The sequence below is a fragment of the Ictalurus punctatus genome, chromosome 7, assembly GCF_001660625.3.
Source record: "Ictalurus punctatus breed USDA103 chromosome 7, Coco_2.0, whole genome shotgun sequence".
NCBI lineage: Eukaryota > Metazoa > Chordata > Actinopteri > Siluriformes > Ictaluridae > Ictalurus > Ictalurus punctatus.
In genome coordinates this window covers 25,176,025-25,194,144 of record NC_030422.2, presented here as the reverse complement: position 1 = coordinate 25,194,144, position 18,120 = coordinate 25,176,025, and the positions used below count along the sequence as shown (strand labels likewise).

At 37.2% G+C, this 18,120-nt stretch overlaps 2 protein-coding genes across 2 annotated transcripts; one reads left to right on the top strand and one right to left on the bottom strand.

Annotated features, from left to right (window-relative positions):
- Positions 1-4,065: 4,065 nt before the first annotated feature.
- ankrd53 (ankyrin repeat domain 53) lies at positions 4,066-9,101 on the top strand. The gene is made up of 6 exons (XM_017471239.3): positions 4,066-4,079; positions 4,183-4,306; positions 5,996-6,195; positions 6,388-6,552; positions 7,245-7,338; positions 7,467-9,101. The coding sequence occupies exons 1-6, from the start codon at positions 4,066-4,068 to the stop codon at positions 8,016-8,018; spliced, it is 1,149 nt and encodes a 382-aa protein (XP_017326728.2). The 3' UTR covers positions 8,019-9,101.
- Positions 9,102-9,556: 455 nt separating this feature from the next.
- Positions 9,557-16,115, bottom strand: tex261 (testis expressed 261). Its single transcript, XM_017472591.3, has 6 exons — positions 15,913-16,115; positions 12,673-12,752; positions 12,302-12,455; positions 11,360-11,427; positions 11,145-11,247; positions 9,557-10,620 (listed from the first exon to the last, which is right to left on the bottom strand). Exons 1-6 carry the CDS (start codon positions 15,980-15,982, stop codon positions 10,505-10,507), a joined length of 591 nt encoding a protein of 196 aa, XP_017328080.1. The 5' UTR covers positions 15,983-16,115; the 3' UTR covers positions 9,557-10,504.
- Between the last annotated feature and the right edge of the window lie 2,005 nt (positions 16,116-18,120).

Genomic DNA, 18,120 nt, shown 5'->3' with positions numbered 1-18,120 from the left:
ATACATTGTTTTTTTTTTTTAGAGTTCACAGAACAGTCAACCTTCTGCTCAGCTTCAGAACTTATCACGAATGGGCATAGCATTAAAACAGAGAACATTTCACTGGCAGCTTTCTCCACTTCACTCCTCTGTGAATAATATTGCCATATTCATGGGGATCATCTGTCATTCAGTAGAAGAAGGTATTAATTCAGCATATGAGATCTTGCAGTTTATATATGTATGTATGACATGTATGTTAGTATGGAATGAAACGTGATAAGGTGTGCCATTATAATAATTATTTAATAAATGTTTATAGTTACATTTAATGTTGTGGAACGTCCAAAAGACCGGTTAGTTCCTTTTATTACTTCCTTTATAGCAGTTTCCTCACCAGCCTCTATTTTTTACCCTCTCCTGAAGTTAATAAACAAAACACACACACACACACACACACACACACACACACACACACACACACAGCTTGTAGTGTTGCACAGAAATTGGAAAGAACTCAGTCCTCTGTAATGAAGACTTTCTCATGGTAGAAAGCACTGACACTGGAGACTCCTTCATAAATGTTAAATTAATGTCTCCTTACTAAAAATGTCACCATATCAATGATTATATGTTTTAAATCGTTACATAACAACATTTTTAATCTGATCATTATGTGGAGTGTTCCTGTGAATTATCCATTACTAGAGACAGATACAATATTACAACAAGTACATAATTATAAAACTTTGATTTGAATTACAGCCAGCACTACTGTCAGAGCTACAATTATATAAAATTAATCCACACCAATAAGAGGGATATATAGAGACAACATACACTATGCATTTCAGTAATGACTGCTGTATGTACATACAGTATGTAAAATGCAGTACAATAATAAATATAGATGCTGGATTTTTAGTAGCACACAGTTTATTGAAATTTACTTTCTCATGAAAGTAAATCTGCTCTAGAATATTTGTGCTTACACAAACATGATCAGTATTTGTTATGTTTGGTTTCATAATGTACCCGAACTGGCTGGCATTCTAACTCCACCTGCTCTACTTCTATTAGTCCACTGCTCAGCCAATCATAAAGCAGCACTGCAGCTGCCTCATGAGAAACCTATGAGCTCATTTTCATGTGTGCCTTAAGCAGACTTTACAAATATCAGCGCCAACATCAACTCAACTGTAATCTTTCATTTTCTCTGTCCTCTGTTACTCTCCAGGCTTTCTGACCTGAAATCAGTATAATGATTCTTTAAATAAATCAGAAAAGAAAAAAAAATGCATAATCCAGATTGGTGGTGGGCAGCACTAAGGTTTTGGCTGCAAACTGGATTTTTTGGTACTTACACAACTTATTAAAGTGTGTGTAATCATTTCTGTTATTAGTTGCCTGCAGTCAATCCAGTTTAAAAAAATTGTATGTGTGTGTATTTTAAGCCTTGTAAGAATTTTTTTAAAAAAAAGGACAGGACAAGTTGACGACATGTTTAGTGAACAGTGGATTAGTTCAACAATCAGACTTCATATAAAATCCATAATGAACTTCCCTTTACTTTTACACTATCCACTGTAACCCAGATGAGGACGGGTTCCCTTCTGTGTCTGATTCCTCTCAAAGTTTCTTCCTCACATCATCTTAAGAAATTTTTCCTCACCACCGTCGCCACCGGCTTGCACATTAGGGATAAATTCACACACTTAAAATCTGTATCCTGTGTTTATATGTTTCTGTAAAGCTGCTTTGAGACAATGTCCATTGTTAAAAGCACTATACAAATAAAACTGAACTGAATTGAATGTTTAGGATAAAAAAAATAACATGTTCTAAGTCAGATGAATAAACAGCATTTGAGCATAAATAGTTTACCTTCTACGATGTGTCTTTATTATCTCAGTTCAAGAAAAGTTCATGTGGTCAATATTTACCATCTGATACTTCCCGAGTATTTAAAGTATCGACAGTTCACGCTTGACAGAGACATGGAGAAAATAATCATTACCATATCATGACCATTCACGCATCACTCCTGATGGGAGGTCTGATCAATAATTATTGATCAAAATGCAGCACAGTTAAAAGCTGTCAGACTGTCAGGATTCACTGCACAGAAGCTCAAATCAGAGGCACTAACCATGCAAAGCAATATGCATAAACTTTATTTCTTTACAGTGTGCATTAAATAGTAAATTATTCAACTTTATTGTAGGAACAGTTAATGAACTTTGCCCGAAATGTCCTATTTCCCTGATACAGTAACTTTGTGCCATACACTTTCAGAAATAAAGGTGGCAAAAGATAGTTACGAATGTAAATGTAGTTCTTTGAACAATGGATAACTGCCAGGGGCAGCTTCCAACAGAGTCATGAAGTAACTGTGATATGGCTAGTATTTGCAATACTTTGCAGCATGTCACTTTTTCTCACAGAAAATTCTTGCCTTTAAACGAGATGCCCCACACAAACTGTACATTTCTTTGTCGTTGGAGTGGAAGCATCATGTGCACATCTTTGGTAGCTTTAGTACAATGTAATGTACTGAAAAGTGCATGTGTACCTTTAATTTGCTCTTATAGTGGTATAATGCTTTAAGAGTACATCAGTCATTCATAAGGTTCATTAATGTACCTTCAAGTATTCACATTTCCAGGTGAAAGATACATAGGCAAACGTACAAAAGGTATAAAAGATGTACCCTTGATGGTACCACCCCAGGTGTAAGGATGGTACACTTACATTGTGGGCACTGATCCTTTTATCAGGTGAGTCTACTATATACAGTACTGTGCAATAGTCTTAGGCACATGAAAAGAAATGTTGTACTGCAAAGATGCCTTCAAAACATAATTCTACACAGCAAAATCACCAAGTGTTGATTGAATTCACACCCTACAGTGTTTATACAAGTTCACTGGACTCAAATAAACACTCTGGGTGTTAATTCAACACTAGGGATTTTACTGTGTACATTAAAAAAAATAAATACTATAAAGAGCAGTAAACAGTAATAAATGAAATAAAGTTGACATTTGGTGTGACGTCCCTTTGCTTCAAAAAATATGTATTAGTAGTCTCAGCTAAATTGTGCAGTTTTATAAGGAAATGAGCTGTAAGTTTTACTGAGCATCTTGTAGAACCAGCCACGGTTCTTCTGGAGACTTTGATTGTCGCACTTATTTTTCCAGCAAAACCCAGCAGTCTTCATTGTGTTTTTCGTCTGAAAAGTGATCTCTTTTGCGTAATACATTGCTTTCTTTACAGACATGCAAACATTTTTCTGTAACATTTCATTTTGTGCTGGAAAACTAATATTTGGAAATCTAAAATGTATTTTTTTTGTTGTACTGACTCGATAATGTAGAAGTCATAAAATAAAAAATCTATAACAACGTTTGTACAAAAAAAAAAAAATAGGACGCCTCAGACTTTTGCACAGCACTGTATGTGCATTTTGTATGCTATATATACACAGTTACATAGTGTAGGCTGCTACTGCTGTGCATGAAAAGGAACTACTGCTGACACTATAATATTTGGGTGGAGGTGCCTGAAAGCACAACAGCTCCAATGGCTATGCTCAATGTTCCTGTTCTTTGAATAAATCTCATTGGTGTTCCTGAGGGACTCGTGTTAGCGCCATCTACAGACTGAACAGATTATTGATTTAGTGTTTTTCCGGATACTTTCTGAGACACACCCGACTGCACTCTTAATAACGCTTAATAAATGAGATACAAATGGGGAAAGACAAAACATTTGCAAGTTATTTTCAGTCTCTTCAGAGAAAATGATCAGAATATTGAAGTTCGTTCAAACCTAATTATTTCTATTTGTATGCCTTCACGTTATATTTAGATTTGATTTATTCATTCGGCAGACGCTTTTATCCGAAGTGTGGCATAATAAACTGAATCTAGCTGTTAGTGTTTCTTTGATACTTTATGGAGCTTGTTATTGTGGCCTAATACTTGTAATGCATTGCATAAACACCCCATAATTTAGCCTGATTCTGCAGGTTGCTACTGCACGAGAATCACCATAGTAACAGCAGAACAGGTCAACAAATCTGTCATGGAGGGCGTGTGGTAAGTTATTCTTGTTCTTTTACTTAGCTTTTACTTTTATTACTAGTCATTGTTTGCTTTTTATTTTATTTTTATTTATTTTATTTTGTTGTTGTTTTTTTAGCCCAGCGGGCGCGCGAAAGCTCCCAGCCGGAGACTTGTTTCATGCCGCCGTGTCTGGAGATCCTGAGTGGCTGTGTTTAAGTCTGGAGAGAGTGCAGTCACCAAGTCAGCAGCAGAATAAACAGGTGCCAAATTAACAATCACACCACAAGACTGCTCAGTGATTAAAATGAACAAAGGTCTCCTGGTATTTGAGTGCATTATGATTGCTAATCTGAAGTATAAGCTATTATTCTAAGTTATTTCTCCCAGTTAATTCTCCCAGGGTTGACAGCTCTGTGTAACCAATCATTAATCAGACCAGCCCAAAAAAACAAATCAATGTCAAAACTCTCCAAATCCAAAACAATATACTTACCAACCTCCCGACTATAAGTGAAACACGTATTGGAATATCATACAATTCTTTCATTCATCCTGGACAGGGCTGCGGTGGATCCTGATCCTAATCCTGTTCCAGGAATAATGGGTACAAAGCAGGAACGCAACCTAGATAGGATGCCTGTTCATCACATGGCACTATGCAGACACAATTTCACACGTTCATTCACATCTAAGAGCAATTTAGAATAGGAAATCCACCTGCAGCCATGTTTTTGAGAGGTGGCAGGAAACCAGAGGACCCCGAGGAAACCCAACCGACAGATGGTAACCTCAGGAGTGAACCAGCGATGCTGGAGCGGTGAGGTGATGCTACCTGCTGTGCCAAGCTTTCTTTAAAAACCATGCAAGTTCTTTCTCCATGTTCCTAAAATATGAGCATAAGCAGAAAGATAACTTTGGCACACAAAGTATATTCTTATAATAAACATAGCCTGCTTATTTTACATCATGTGTATTTACTGTAGTTACAGTAGCTTATTTATACCAATTTCTACACCTGTTCATCTGTTATTCTTATGATAATCACAGTGGCCTACTGTAAATAGTCTATGCCTTTACTGTTTGCATTAAATATTTGCTTGCTTACTTACTTAACTTGTGGAAAATCGATAATTAATTTAATGTACCTGAAGCATTTAACCCCTGGACAAAAATAAATAAACAGATAAAAAATCCTTAGCAGTTCAAAATTAGCCCAATTTCACAGACTTGCCAATACTGACTTTCTCCTGGCATAAACTTACCCATGGAAGTAGGAGTTATATTTATTGGTGATGATAAGGAATAAACACACTAACTATAGCCTATAACTATGCCTAAATTAATAATAAAATATTGCTGTACATATTCTTTGACACAAAGTCTTTAAATGAACAATATAGAATATAGCTCATTTTATAGTAATATGTAGAAGTGTGACTACCGTTTACTTCCTAAGGCTCAATTTGAGTAGCAGACACTAATTTGCTTGTCACACATTATAATTGCTAACGGTGGCAGACAACCCAAATAGAACAAATTATGACCATATTTTAATTATCTATTATTAGTGATATACTGTACATTCTACAATGCAATTAATTTAAACCCTATGAAATAAACATATATTGAGCAGTGTGGGTTTTGTGAGTGTTCTGGATATTTCACTATACATTCAGACATGCAGTTTCAGACAAACCACTGGTATTTTTCTTTCTTGAGTGAAAACTGTTTGATGATACACACATTCACTGAGCCACACTGTGTATAGCTCCATCTATATTTCCCTGTTCAGTACTCTTGGCATCCTGGCAACAAGGGTAAACAATTTCAGCACAAGTATTTATGTACAGTTGGTGTCACTCCACAAGTAGGTGTCTAGTGGAAAAATTTATTTTGGTGTTCAGTGTTTGTGTGCATTTTGTGTAAAACCATGCCTGTGTGTGTGTCAGGGTCTTACAGTGCTCCACGTGGCTGCTCAACATGGTCAGCTAAATTGCTTGAAACTGCTTCTGGAATCTTGTACTGTGGAAGTGAATGCATGCTGTCCGCATGGCCGGAGACCGCTACACATGGTGCTGAGCCCAGAGAGCAAGCCAAACTCTTACTGCTGCCTCACATATCTGCTGGAACATGGAGCAGAACCCAATGTGTACAAAAATGCATTTTATTTAAACAACTGTTATAATGGCATTGAAGTCTGAGATATGATGAACGTGCATGAATCCCAGTCTGAATGCTCACAAGAAAGTCTAAAACAGTGTGTGTTTTAGTATGATAAAGAATTGGTGACACCAAATTTATAAAAATCAGAGTAGTTACTGTATATCTGATGTGCTGCCAGTTCCACAGACGAAGGACTGACCCCACTGCACCTGGCAGCAGCTGAAGGCCTGAGAGAGTGTGTTGAAGCTCTGGTTAGGGTTGGAGCAGACACACACGCACGTGATAGCCGAGGACACACACCCCTCGAGTACGCTTGCCTGTGGGGTCACAGGGTTGTTGCCAGGTAAACATCAAAGACATTAAAAGGCATGATGGTCATTAGAAATTTCATAATCTATCAAGAAAATGTAGAGGTGTTTTCACATTACTTTAACACATTACTTAATGCAGTTCAACAACGTGACATCATACTGTATACAAAACTAACACTGCATTATTTTCACTGATTATTAATCAGTGATTAAAAATATGGTAGAATAATTTTGCTATATCAATTACAAATATATTAACTTCGTTTATGCTTTCTCAATTATAGATAATTCAAGATCATTTAACCTCACAATTTTTTATTTAGTATAGTACCAAACAAAAAGTCACTGACCAAAATGCTATTAATGATAAGCCTTAATGTTACTTTTGTCTAGTATTTGATTAGACAGACAAATGATCTTTTAATTTATACTGTTAAGACTATAGTAACTGTGTGTGTGTGTGTGTGTGTGTGTGTGTGTGTGTGTGTGTGTGTGTGTGTGTGTGTGTGTGTGTGTGTGTGTGTGTGTGTGTGTGTGTGTGTGTGTGTGTGTGTGTGTGTGTGTGTGTGTGTGTGTGTGTGTGTGTGTGTGTGTGTGTGTGTGTGTGTGTGTGTGTGTGTGTGTGTGTGTGTGTGTGTGTGTGTGTGTGTGTGTGTGTGTGTGTGTGTGTGTGTGTGTGTGTGTGTGTGTGAGAGAGAATTCTTAAAAATGCAATGTGGCATAGAGATAAGAAGACAGACATGGAGAAACGCAAAGAACTGCAGAGTCTCAAACAGAATATGATCAGGATGCACAGGAAAGCAGAGGGAATGCAGAAGGTTTTTTTAAAAAAATTATTTATTCATGTTTATTTGTAATAAAATGAAAAAATAAACTTAAGTGCTAAAGTAGGTGCTTTTTTATACAAAAAACCATGTATGCTCCTTTAAATCCTTTGTACTTTCAGTTAGCCAGAGAGGCCATTAACAAACAGAAGGTGTCAGAGTGGGCTGAGAGTAAAGGTCTTCCCTGTCTCAGGTCTCCTACAACAGGCTTGTGGACATTAAGCCATCACTGTTGCCATTCTGCCAAGCCTGTCAAAAAACACCATGCAACTGAATCAAGAGACATGTGGAACATCTCACCCAACCCGTCAAGACCTCCTCCAGCAAACATCAGCAGATCTAAGACAGTGAGAATTGGTGTCCATCCAGAAGAAGAAGCAGATGAGCCTGATCTACGCCAGAGTGTGACCCTGCATTGTTTTGGAAATGGGCACATCCATTGCACTACATCTTGGGATGATATTCCACAGCAATTACCTGACCTGCCACTGGATGTCATTCAGAAAGACCTGTTTCCATCTGAATTTCCCTCTCGAATTTCTGGTCCACTTCAACTCCAGTGCAGCAGCGTGCTGGATTTGTCTCACCGAGGAGGTACTCGTGGAAATGAAGCTTCTCCCTGGACTGAAGTGGCAATGCATCTGGCTGAAGAGCTCCAGCCTGGCCATTACTGAACACTACAATCACTGGCCTGATTGAACAGAGTTGGGATGGTCAATCCACATATAGCCAAAACGATACAACATAGTACATACCCAGTCCTTTTAGATATTCTATGAAGACAAATGACATGGACAAAAAAAAAAAAAAAAGCTTATTGTCAAAATAAAATATATTTGTTTGTCCTTTTAATAAAGGAATTTATCACCTTAATAAAAGTAAACTACAGTGTTTCTAGGCTGACAAGAAGCACATACTATGCAAAAGTTTGAACTAGAAAATGGCAAAGTTCTTATGCCTATCTGACAGTAAGAAATATTCCAATTATAGTCTAAGTGAAATGCATGCATAAATTTCTAGTAAAAAGCTCTGAGTGTAAAAAAAAAAGTGTAAACTAAAGAACATCATTCACTATGACCTACAAATCAATTTTATGCTTTGAGATGGCTGTGCTGTTTGCTGTCAGAATTACCCGACAGATGTTGTAAGATTTATTTCCTAGACAGGGGATAGACACCAGTTCTGTTTGCCCACTGTCCTTTTTTCAGTTGATTTTTCCTCCTCTTCTAACACCATATTCTGTACATGACGACCTTGGTAATTAGCATATGATTTTAATCATTTGCATTGTCTAAACTGTGTAAATGTAGAACTATCATATGCATAACTGTCAGCAATGAGGCTTAATAAATACCAATTTTTCAAAAATCATTCTCCAACTTCGTTGGTACACAAATGTAATACAGTAATATTGATATTAATAGAAATCGAGCATAACCACACACTTGTTTGTATTCAGCACTAACTACTTTCACAGTCTTTGTCTTTCACTACTTGGTGCCTTGCATACGGATGATCAAAACTGTCTGTAAATACCGTATATGCACAAATTTAAGCATAGATTTGTTTTGATAATTGCACTGAAAAGTTTTGACTGCCCCCGTCACATCTAGCTTGTTCATTAAGAACGTAAATCTACACTTGGATTTCTGTAAAGCTGAATTTTTAAAAAAAAAATTCAAATAGAATTGAATTCACACAGATGCACAGTAGATTTGCTTGTATCTTTCTCATTTGTAAGTCGCTTTGGATAAAAGCATCTGCTAAGTGAATAAATGTAAAATGTAAATGTAGATAAACGTGAGCCCAGGTGGTTAAATGAGGTAAAAGCCAAAACTGGGCAGCACTATGGGCCTAAAAGCAGACACCCCTGACCCAGAGGATTTCACAACTCATAAAGAAAGGTTACGCTGACCTAGGAACTCCTGCCCTTACTTTCCATATGAAACTTTACAAAAACTGATTTTAGCTCAGTATGCATTACTAACACCTCCTCTATTAATCCTGTAAGTGGTGAAATCCCCAGGTGAGAGCTTTTCGAAGTGAGTGAATGTAATAGTGTAAGGCAGATTAACCTCACCTCTCATCGACCTCACACACTCAACAGTAACCACTTCAATGTAAAGGGCAATGGTTCATAGACAAGTGTGACAGGGAATCACACCTCAAAGTGAAAAAAATAATTGGTAGAACTGGACACAGTCTATGAAAATCAAATTTAACTGCCATTTTATTAACTGCATGTGAAAAACATCTGACGAAAGACCACTGTGGTCAAATTCACTTGGGTTTGGAAAGAAAAAAAAAGAAAAAAAAAAAGACAAGCAGTGTTAATGCTTTCGAACATTATGAAGAATGTAATGAGACTAACAAACTTCACTTACATGTACTAAACATTTTTTGGCTTCTCCGTAAGAAACGTAAGAATATGTTGATATCTTCTATATACCATTACATCTTACAGATAATCTCATCTGTGCTTAATTCGGAAATGTTAAGCTAAACTATTTTGTTCTGTACAGCTTACAAATAATAAAAAGCAGGAGCAAATACCGTGATGAATGCAGTATGACAAATTACATGAGAATCTTCAGCTTCAACTACTGACAGTATTGCTGTCACCAAATTATGCAAAGAAGCCCACACCATCGATCATCCAGCTAAAGACACTGCATCACATGTCTATGATTCAAGCCTTTAAAAATGAAAGACTTTTTGGACAAAATTCCAGACACAAATTAAACAAAGTTCTACACCAAAATTGACAATTGTCACTCCCTGTCATTTCAGTCCCAAATCAGTCTTAATAAAGCCTGTCAAGGAAACCAGAGCCTGAAGACATTCCACGGCTGAGGGTCACTTATGGAGCGTAAATTGGCTGTGCTCACTTCATTTAAAACAGATGGAAAAACAGAGAGACAGACATGTTAGTTCAGTTGAGGAGCTCGTATGTCCGTGGCAGGTTGTGTGCATCCGTCCAGACATGGTACTCCACACAGGTTCTCTCTTTAGTTCTTTTACCTTTCGGCCCCCTAAACATCCCCCTCTCCCTTCATCTCATGAATCCAGTTCACTAGGACACCTGGAAACCCTGCCCATAACCCATCTCTCACCCCTTCCCAAGCCCTCAATCTGTCCTCTACCCTTTGAGTGTAGTGCTTCAGTACATTTTCTGCCGGCTTGGCAAAACAGCCTCTTTCAGGAAGGAGAATATCAGGAGGATCCCGGAGCGTTTGCCCCTCTTCCCTTTGGTAAAGTAGTTTGACACCACATCATCTGGAGAAAAGAGCAAACAGAGAATAAAATGTATTTTTGAGAGACCATCCAACAGAAAGTAGGCTAAAGCGAGGATACCTACTGCATTTTTATTCTATTAGGATATTAGGAGTCAGGTAAAGGTGTTTAATGATCGGTGGTTAGATAACTGGATTTCTATTCAAATACCCGATGAAAGCATCTGGTAGACACGAGAATTTTCTAGCAAGATTCTTGCTTGCATCATGTATGCTTAATACCAGTCCATGAGTCTAACTTGCTTAATTCCAGACTTTTTTCATACAGGCCTTCATCCAGACTGAAAATTAACCTGACATGTATATGTCAAAGAGAGCACTATAAATCTGGTCTTGTAGATACAAGAACACGGCATCAAAAAATAAATATGCAAACAAACGTGTAATTTGGCCACAGAGATACCAGCTATAACCATATCAGGCTGCAAGAAATTAACATGAAACTACCAAAGCCATTAAGAATAATTTAACACACACACACACACACATCAGAACTGTAACACTGACCTCCTTGCTGCATTGTGGATGGAAGAACATTCTCCCCAGCAGACAGGGATACAAAGAAAGCAAATGGTATCACCCACAGACAAATTGTGAAGTATGCTAGAACCTAGAACAAGAGAGCAGTCAGTATCTGAGTACTCTATCCCTAATGTAATAGCCCAACATTTATGATCATCATTTATACACGAGGAAATTAGACATTTAAGATTTTCACTCACCTCCGAAAAGGCGTAGTACTCCTCTGCAAAGTACTTGAAGGCCATATAATGATTTATCACCACCAGAACTGAGGAAAAAAATTAGTCCAAGAACAAGATAATTAAAGATGATTGTTTGACTATAGTGACCAAACAAGTGTTTTAAATGTATAAAATAAAACACACTGTGCTGTTATAAGAAAACAATCAGCAATGTGGAGGTGTGATGCAACTCAACATGAAGGAGACTTGTATTAACCATCCCAAAGTTGATTATTATCCACAAACCACCGAAGTGTTTTATTCCACTTATGCCATGCACTTAAGATTTTTTGTTACATTTATTAAAGAATGACATGTTCATGTTATCATTTAAGTTACAACAGCAACAAACTGTCATTCCCTCCCCAGCCTGTCTTCAACTCTTTATTTATTTCAATAAGGTAAAAAACAGCTTTTCATGTTACTGAGGAAGCAGAAAGAACAAACTCCTCTGTCCTGAAGATTCTCCCATGGTGTAAAACTTGCTGAATGATACAAGGAGCTCACACTGGAGACTCCTTTTTATAAATGTTAAATAAACATCTCTTTACAGAAAGCTTCACCATATCTTTTGTTAAATAGTCATTTTTTTAAAACTCATATTAGCTACTCACTTAATCCCTGTGTATTAGATGTTACTATAGAAATAACAATATACAAGAGCATTAATATAAACCTGTGATTTGCTTTGCAGCCGGAACTACTGTCAGAGCTGCTGTTATAGAAATTTGTTAACATGTTCTGACCAATCAGAACTGAGAATTAACCAGGTATGTGGTCTAACTACACATACCTGCCTTGTATTTTTATGCAAACTAAACTAGAAACAAAAACACAAATACTAAAACCAATACTGCAAAAGTTAAGGCAAAGATCTGAACAAAATACATGCAAGATAATGTTTGTTTTGTCTGCACTTACTACATGACAGGATGAAGTTTGGTGAACTGAGCATAATATAAGGGAACGTCTGCAGCAGGCCAAAGTACACCAGGTTAGTGAAGAGGCCGACCCCAATCATGAGCATGGGAAAGCCTTCAAACAGGTAGAGTCCTGCCAGTACTGCCGTGGAGATCTGAGAGAGAGGAGACACGTATACAAATCTCAGTTTAAATATCTTGATCCACAAATTATATAAATCTAAATCAAAAAATAAATCTAGAAAAAAAAAATTAAGATGATTCGATTTGTTAGTTTATTAAAGTACCAGTGTAAAACTTGTGGAATGTTCAATTCAGACCAAAATGCTTTAGCATATTAAATTTATATTCATCAATTTAGTTCTCACTCACCATTATCATGTATTTTATTATACGACTGGTGGCAACTGTGTACTCCTCTATCAACTCTGCCAGGTAGTACAGACCTGCAGCTGCACAAGAGAAAGAAAAAACTGGCTAAGAAAAAGAAAACACTTTACATATTTAACACATTCAAAGCAGGACCCTGAACAGGATGGACTAAACGATGAGTTAATGAATAAATCAATGCCTCTGATCAGAAAATAGCTCAAATACAATCCGATAATGCTTCAGTATCGGCTCCCTTACTGATAGCGTCAGACGAGCACATCACTACTAAAACGAAGCAAAAATGTACGGGCTTTTATTGAACAGAATTTCACTGGGGAGTGGAAAACAATGTGTGATATAAATAAACTACACTATGAAAACCAAAACCAACAGCCTCATGGACTTTTGAAGCAAGAGCCAACTAAGGATGAGTGACATAGCAAAAATATCATATGATTCTCTAAGACATATCTACAATAGAAATAATTATATACATGTTTGGCAAGAAACCTCCAGCAAAACTGTAGTACTTCTGTGAAAAATATAGTAAGCATACTTTTTAAAAATAAATAAATAAAAGCTACAAAAATTTTACATGCAACACTAAAAAGAAGAAATAAAAAACTAACATTGTAAAGATTTATTACAAAAATTTACCCTCTGCTGCTTCCAATTAGTTTGTAATTCTAACATACTGCGTATATACAGAAATAAATATCACAATGTCTTCAAAGTGGGAATGAGGAAAAGAATGAAGAAAAAACAGCACATAGACATACATTTTAAATGTCTAAATGACCTAATTAAATTATGTAAACAAGAAATCTATCAGAATGACTGAAATAAGTGATTATTTCCTGGCTGGCGTTAGCGTGAACAGAGATAAGACGGATGAGACGACGATGATGCTCGTGTTTAAATGCTGAGTGATTTTAGCTCAGGTGATGAGACAAAGACTGATGTGGATGATGCTGATAATCAAAGTGAGAACTCATGTCTCATTGTACATTTATAATTCTTTATAATTTCAGCAATGTTCTTTTTCCATAAGTACATTAGGTTATGGATGTAGATGTAAGCCTGGTGTCGTTCACTGGAATTGGAATGAAATCTTTACATACGATTTTAAAGGTAACCGGATTTTACATCTTTTTGAGGTAACCTGATTTTAAAACATAAAAACTTTATTTCTGGTTGAGATACATGCAAAAGAGAAACATATTTCAGTTCAAGAAAAGTCTTTAGTTTTCTGAAGTATATGCTATATGGCCAAAGGTTTGTGGACACCTGATCATCACACCCATATTTGCTTTTTGAACATCCCAGTCCAGATTAAGTCCTCCTTTGCTGTTACAATGACCTCTACTCTTCCGGACGAAGGCTTTCCAGTAGATTTCGGATTGTGGTTGTTTTGATTTGTGCTCATTCAACAACAACAGCATTAGTCATGTCTGGCGCTGATGTCATTCGAAGAGGCTTTGCACACAGTTGGCATTTTAATTAGTCCCAATGGTGTTCAGTGGGGTTGAGGTCACCAACTTTGGCAAACCACGTCTTCATGGAGCTCGCTTTGTGCACACGGACACGGTCATGCTGGAACAGGTTTGGGCCTTTTAGTTCCAGTGAAGGGAAATTGTAATGCCACAGCAGACAAAGACATCTCATACAATTGTGTGCTTCTATCAAGAAGCCGACCGATTGATGGGTTTTGCAAATTAATCCGCACCGATAACCGACCGCTAGAACTATCCGTTATCTGCAAAAATCCACACTGATAGTACATTATACAGTACAAGAGCGACCTTTAGAGATGCAATAAAAACTCATCACTGACAAATTTTCTTGTGTTATTTGAAGTGTTTTTTTTTTTTTATTCATTTTGTCTCTATTTTTATTTGTTATTTGGAGTGTTACTTGTTGGTTCAGTTTGGAGGTATATCTTTGATTTACTTTAATATTTATTAATAGTTAATATATTAATATTTACTTCATTTTAACAAAAGTACAGTACATTTTCATGGTAGTCAGTACTGTTTATTTTGTAATAAGGGCAGAGCGAGGGGCAAGGAGCGAGGGGCAAGGAGCGAGGGGCAAGGAGCGAGGGGCAAGGAGCGAGGGGCAAGGAGCGAGGGGCAAGGAGCGAGGGGCAAGGAGCGAGGGGCAAGGAGCGAGGGGCAAGGAGCGAGGGGCAAGGAGCGAGGGGCAAGGGGCAAGGCAGGCTCAGTGGTTAAGATGTTGGACTACTGATCAGAAGTTCTAATCCCAGTACAACCAAGCTGCCACTGCTGGGCCCTCAAGCAAGGCCCTTAACCCTCAACTGCTCAGTTGTATAAATTAGATAAACGTAAGTCGATCTGGAGAAGGGCGTCTGCCAAATTCCATAAATGTAAATGTAATAAAGTTAAGCAATATTTAAGTAAGAAATATTGGTTGATTAACCGGTTACCGATAAACTCGTTCCAACTCTGGGAAAGGAGCACATATGGGTGTGACTGTCAAGTGTCCACAAACTTTTGTCCATACAGTGTATTTATTAGATGCAAAAATATGTGAATTGTTTTAGCAGTCCGTCACACATATTACATTTTCATATGATCATTGGCTCATTCTTGCCAAAGGGTGGAGCTCGAACAGGAAAACTAAATCTTCAGGTAGGATAAGTGTTGAGTGACAGATCTGCCTACGTGGACAAATCAGCTTCCCTGCCTCTCTGGCGTTTCTAAACACACTTTTAGCACCGTTTAACCACGGAGAACTCTCTCAATCAAACTACACACAGGCCATAGTTATGTTAACAGTTCATTAAAATAAAATGTAGACCCAGTCATGGATGAAACAGTAAACTGAATTCAGTGATCACAACAACTATATGATAGAACACGAGTTTTCTATGCTAGCATGTTAAGAAATTAAATCGTATAAAGCGGTAGGTTTTCTAGACGTTACTGTTATCTATTGTTCACTAATGATAGCTATAACGTGTAAGATTTAGCTAATAAACTATGGAGAGTGATATTATGTTCAATACCATCTAACTCGTTACACTAGGGACTCTAAAGACTGCGTGTATGACATGCGGAAATGTTTTACATCACTATAATGTAGAGTGTTGATTATATTAAATCAATTTATTATATAAATTATATTAATTTATCAGAAGAATACATAGCCGGCTAAATGCTTAGCTCACCGGTTAGCTAGCAGCCTGCAACTTCCACAAGTCCCCAAATATCAACTTACCAATAGCGAGGGTAACAAAGGACACCTGTATTAACAAAGACACCCAGCTTAATAAATAAATAAACCACATCTTTAAAAAAAATATTATGATAAAACACTTCGATTAAATACAAAAAAATGTAAACAAAACAGCGCGATTTGGGAATACGCTAAAAACTGAAGCGGGCAAAGTTCACCCAGCGTTTCCTCAGTCCTCAGCGAGAGGTCAGGAAGAAAACGCGACAGTGCAGAGGAGAAGCCACAGCGCCACTTCTGGCTGGAGGAGATATTACACCGCACAACCATGCTGATACTGTTTGTAGCTTGTTTCCCCTGCTGAAAAAAACAAACAACCAACAGAAACCCTCATAAAATTTGTAATGGTTTTAATTTAATTCAATTCAATTTTATTTGTACAGTACTTTTTACAATAGACATTGTCTCAAAGAAATTTTACAGAAACATTTAAACACTTGATACAGATTTTACGTGTGTGAATTTATCACTAATGAGTATGCCGGTGGCAACGGTAGCAAGTAAAAGCTTCCTAAGATGATATGAGGAAGAAACCTTGAGAGGAACCAGACTCAAAAGGGAACCCGTCCTCATCTGGGTAACAACGGATAGTGTGAACGTATAAGAAATTTTGTTATGTATATGAAGTCTGTGTTGTTGAACTAATCCACTGTTCACTAAAGGAGATTTGATTGCAAAATTGTATGAGATAATTGCAGTCCTAAGACCAGCAACCATAGTTCCAGCACCACAGCGCAACTGTTCATGTGAAATTGAGGTCCAAAACCATTTCCATGGTACTTCAAGTGGCACCATTCTCAGCAATCTCCAGGCTGCATTGCTTGGGGTCATCCTCAATGGCAGAACGTAGCCTCCAGTTGATGAGAGCTCCAACCAGAGGTAGGGCATCAGGATGAATCAGGCAGGTCCGGAGAGCAGAGAGGGTCAGGATCACTTGCCTTAATATCATGTGTAGCTTGACAGAAGGAGAGAATGGTTTAATGGTTATAATGGTTATAATGGGAATTGTATTGGTTTTAATGAAAACTGTACTGGTCACTGTGGGTGTCTACTGGTAATGTGTTGACATATATTGGTGGCATGTTTTGTCTAGTGGATACCATTAAGGACCAGCAATGTTAATGGTAATGGTTTTAATGGTTAGTTGATGGTTTGTAATGGCATTTGTAGTGGAAGCAATAAGCATTTATGTGATGGTTTCTATTGGTTTTGGGGCTTTTTTCGCAGAAGGATCCTCTTGAGACATTTTGCTTTTATTTTTTATTTTCTTCTTCTTTTTTAACTCCCACACTTATCTATAGCTACATCAGGGGTTCCCAAATATGTTTTATTTTCTCAGCTGAACCACTTAAACCTGAATTATTACCCCTAGTGATAAGCCTGTTCCTGGAGTGAAGCAAAAAGTGAGACATTTGCCTGTTGAAAAAGTTTGTTTTGTTTCATGTCCAGAATTTCATGTTCTGTTTCCAAATGTATTTTTAAGAAAGCTGGCTTCATAGTTTAATTAGAAAACTGCCATGCTGAAAAAAAAATACCCCAGAAACGGTCACAGAAATTCCAAAGGTTTCCACTATAAAATACCATTACAAACCATTAGCTAAACATTAAAAACATTACTATTACCATTATTGGTACTTAATTGTATCCACCAGTAGAAGTCAACAAATTACCAGTAGAGACCCTTACATTTTCCATAAAAACCAATACAATTCCCATTTTAACCATTAAAATCATTACAAATTCTATGAGGGTTCCTATTGCCTGTTTGTTTTTCAGCAGAGTGTTCAAATATATCAGATCACACTTGGGAAAGGGAGGAGCCTTAATGTCACTGTCCATGCGTGTAAATTCAAATTTTAAATTCTTCTCATTGTACTTTTTACAGGACTGTAAGCAATTTAATACTGTAATTTATGTTTAACTCTTACATGCTAAGAACTACAGGGTGTCCCAAAAGTTTGCATACATACAGAACTCTGTATGCACTCACCAGTTGTGCCTTCATCAGTAGATGTCAGTGGACGTCCACTTCTCAGTTGGTTTGCAAACATTTCAGTCTTTTTGAATTTGTTAATAAGTTTGGCAACATGTGGTGTGTGATGTGCTCGCCATGTTACCTGTTAAAACACATTGCAAGCTTGCGACAGCTTCCCGATCCAAGCCATGAGAATGATTTCAATACGTTCTACATTT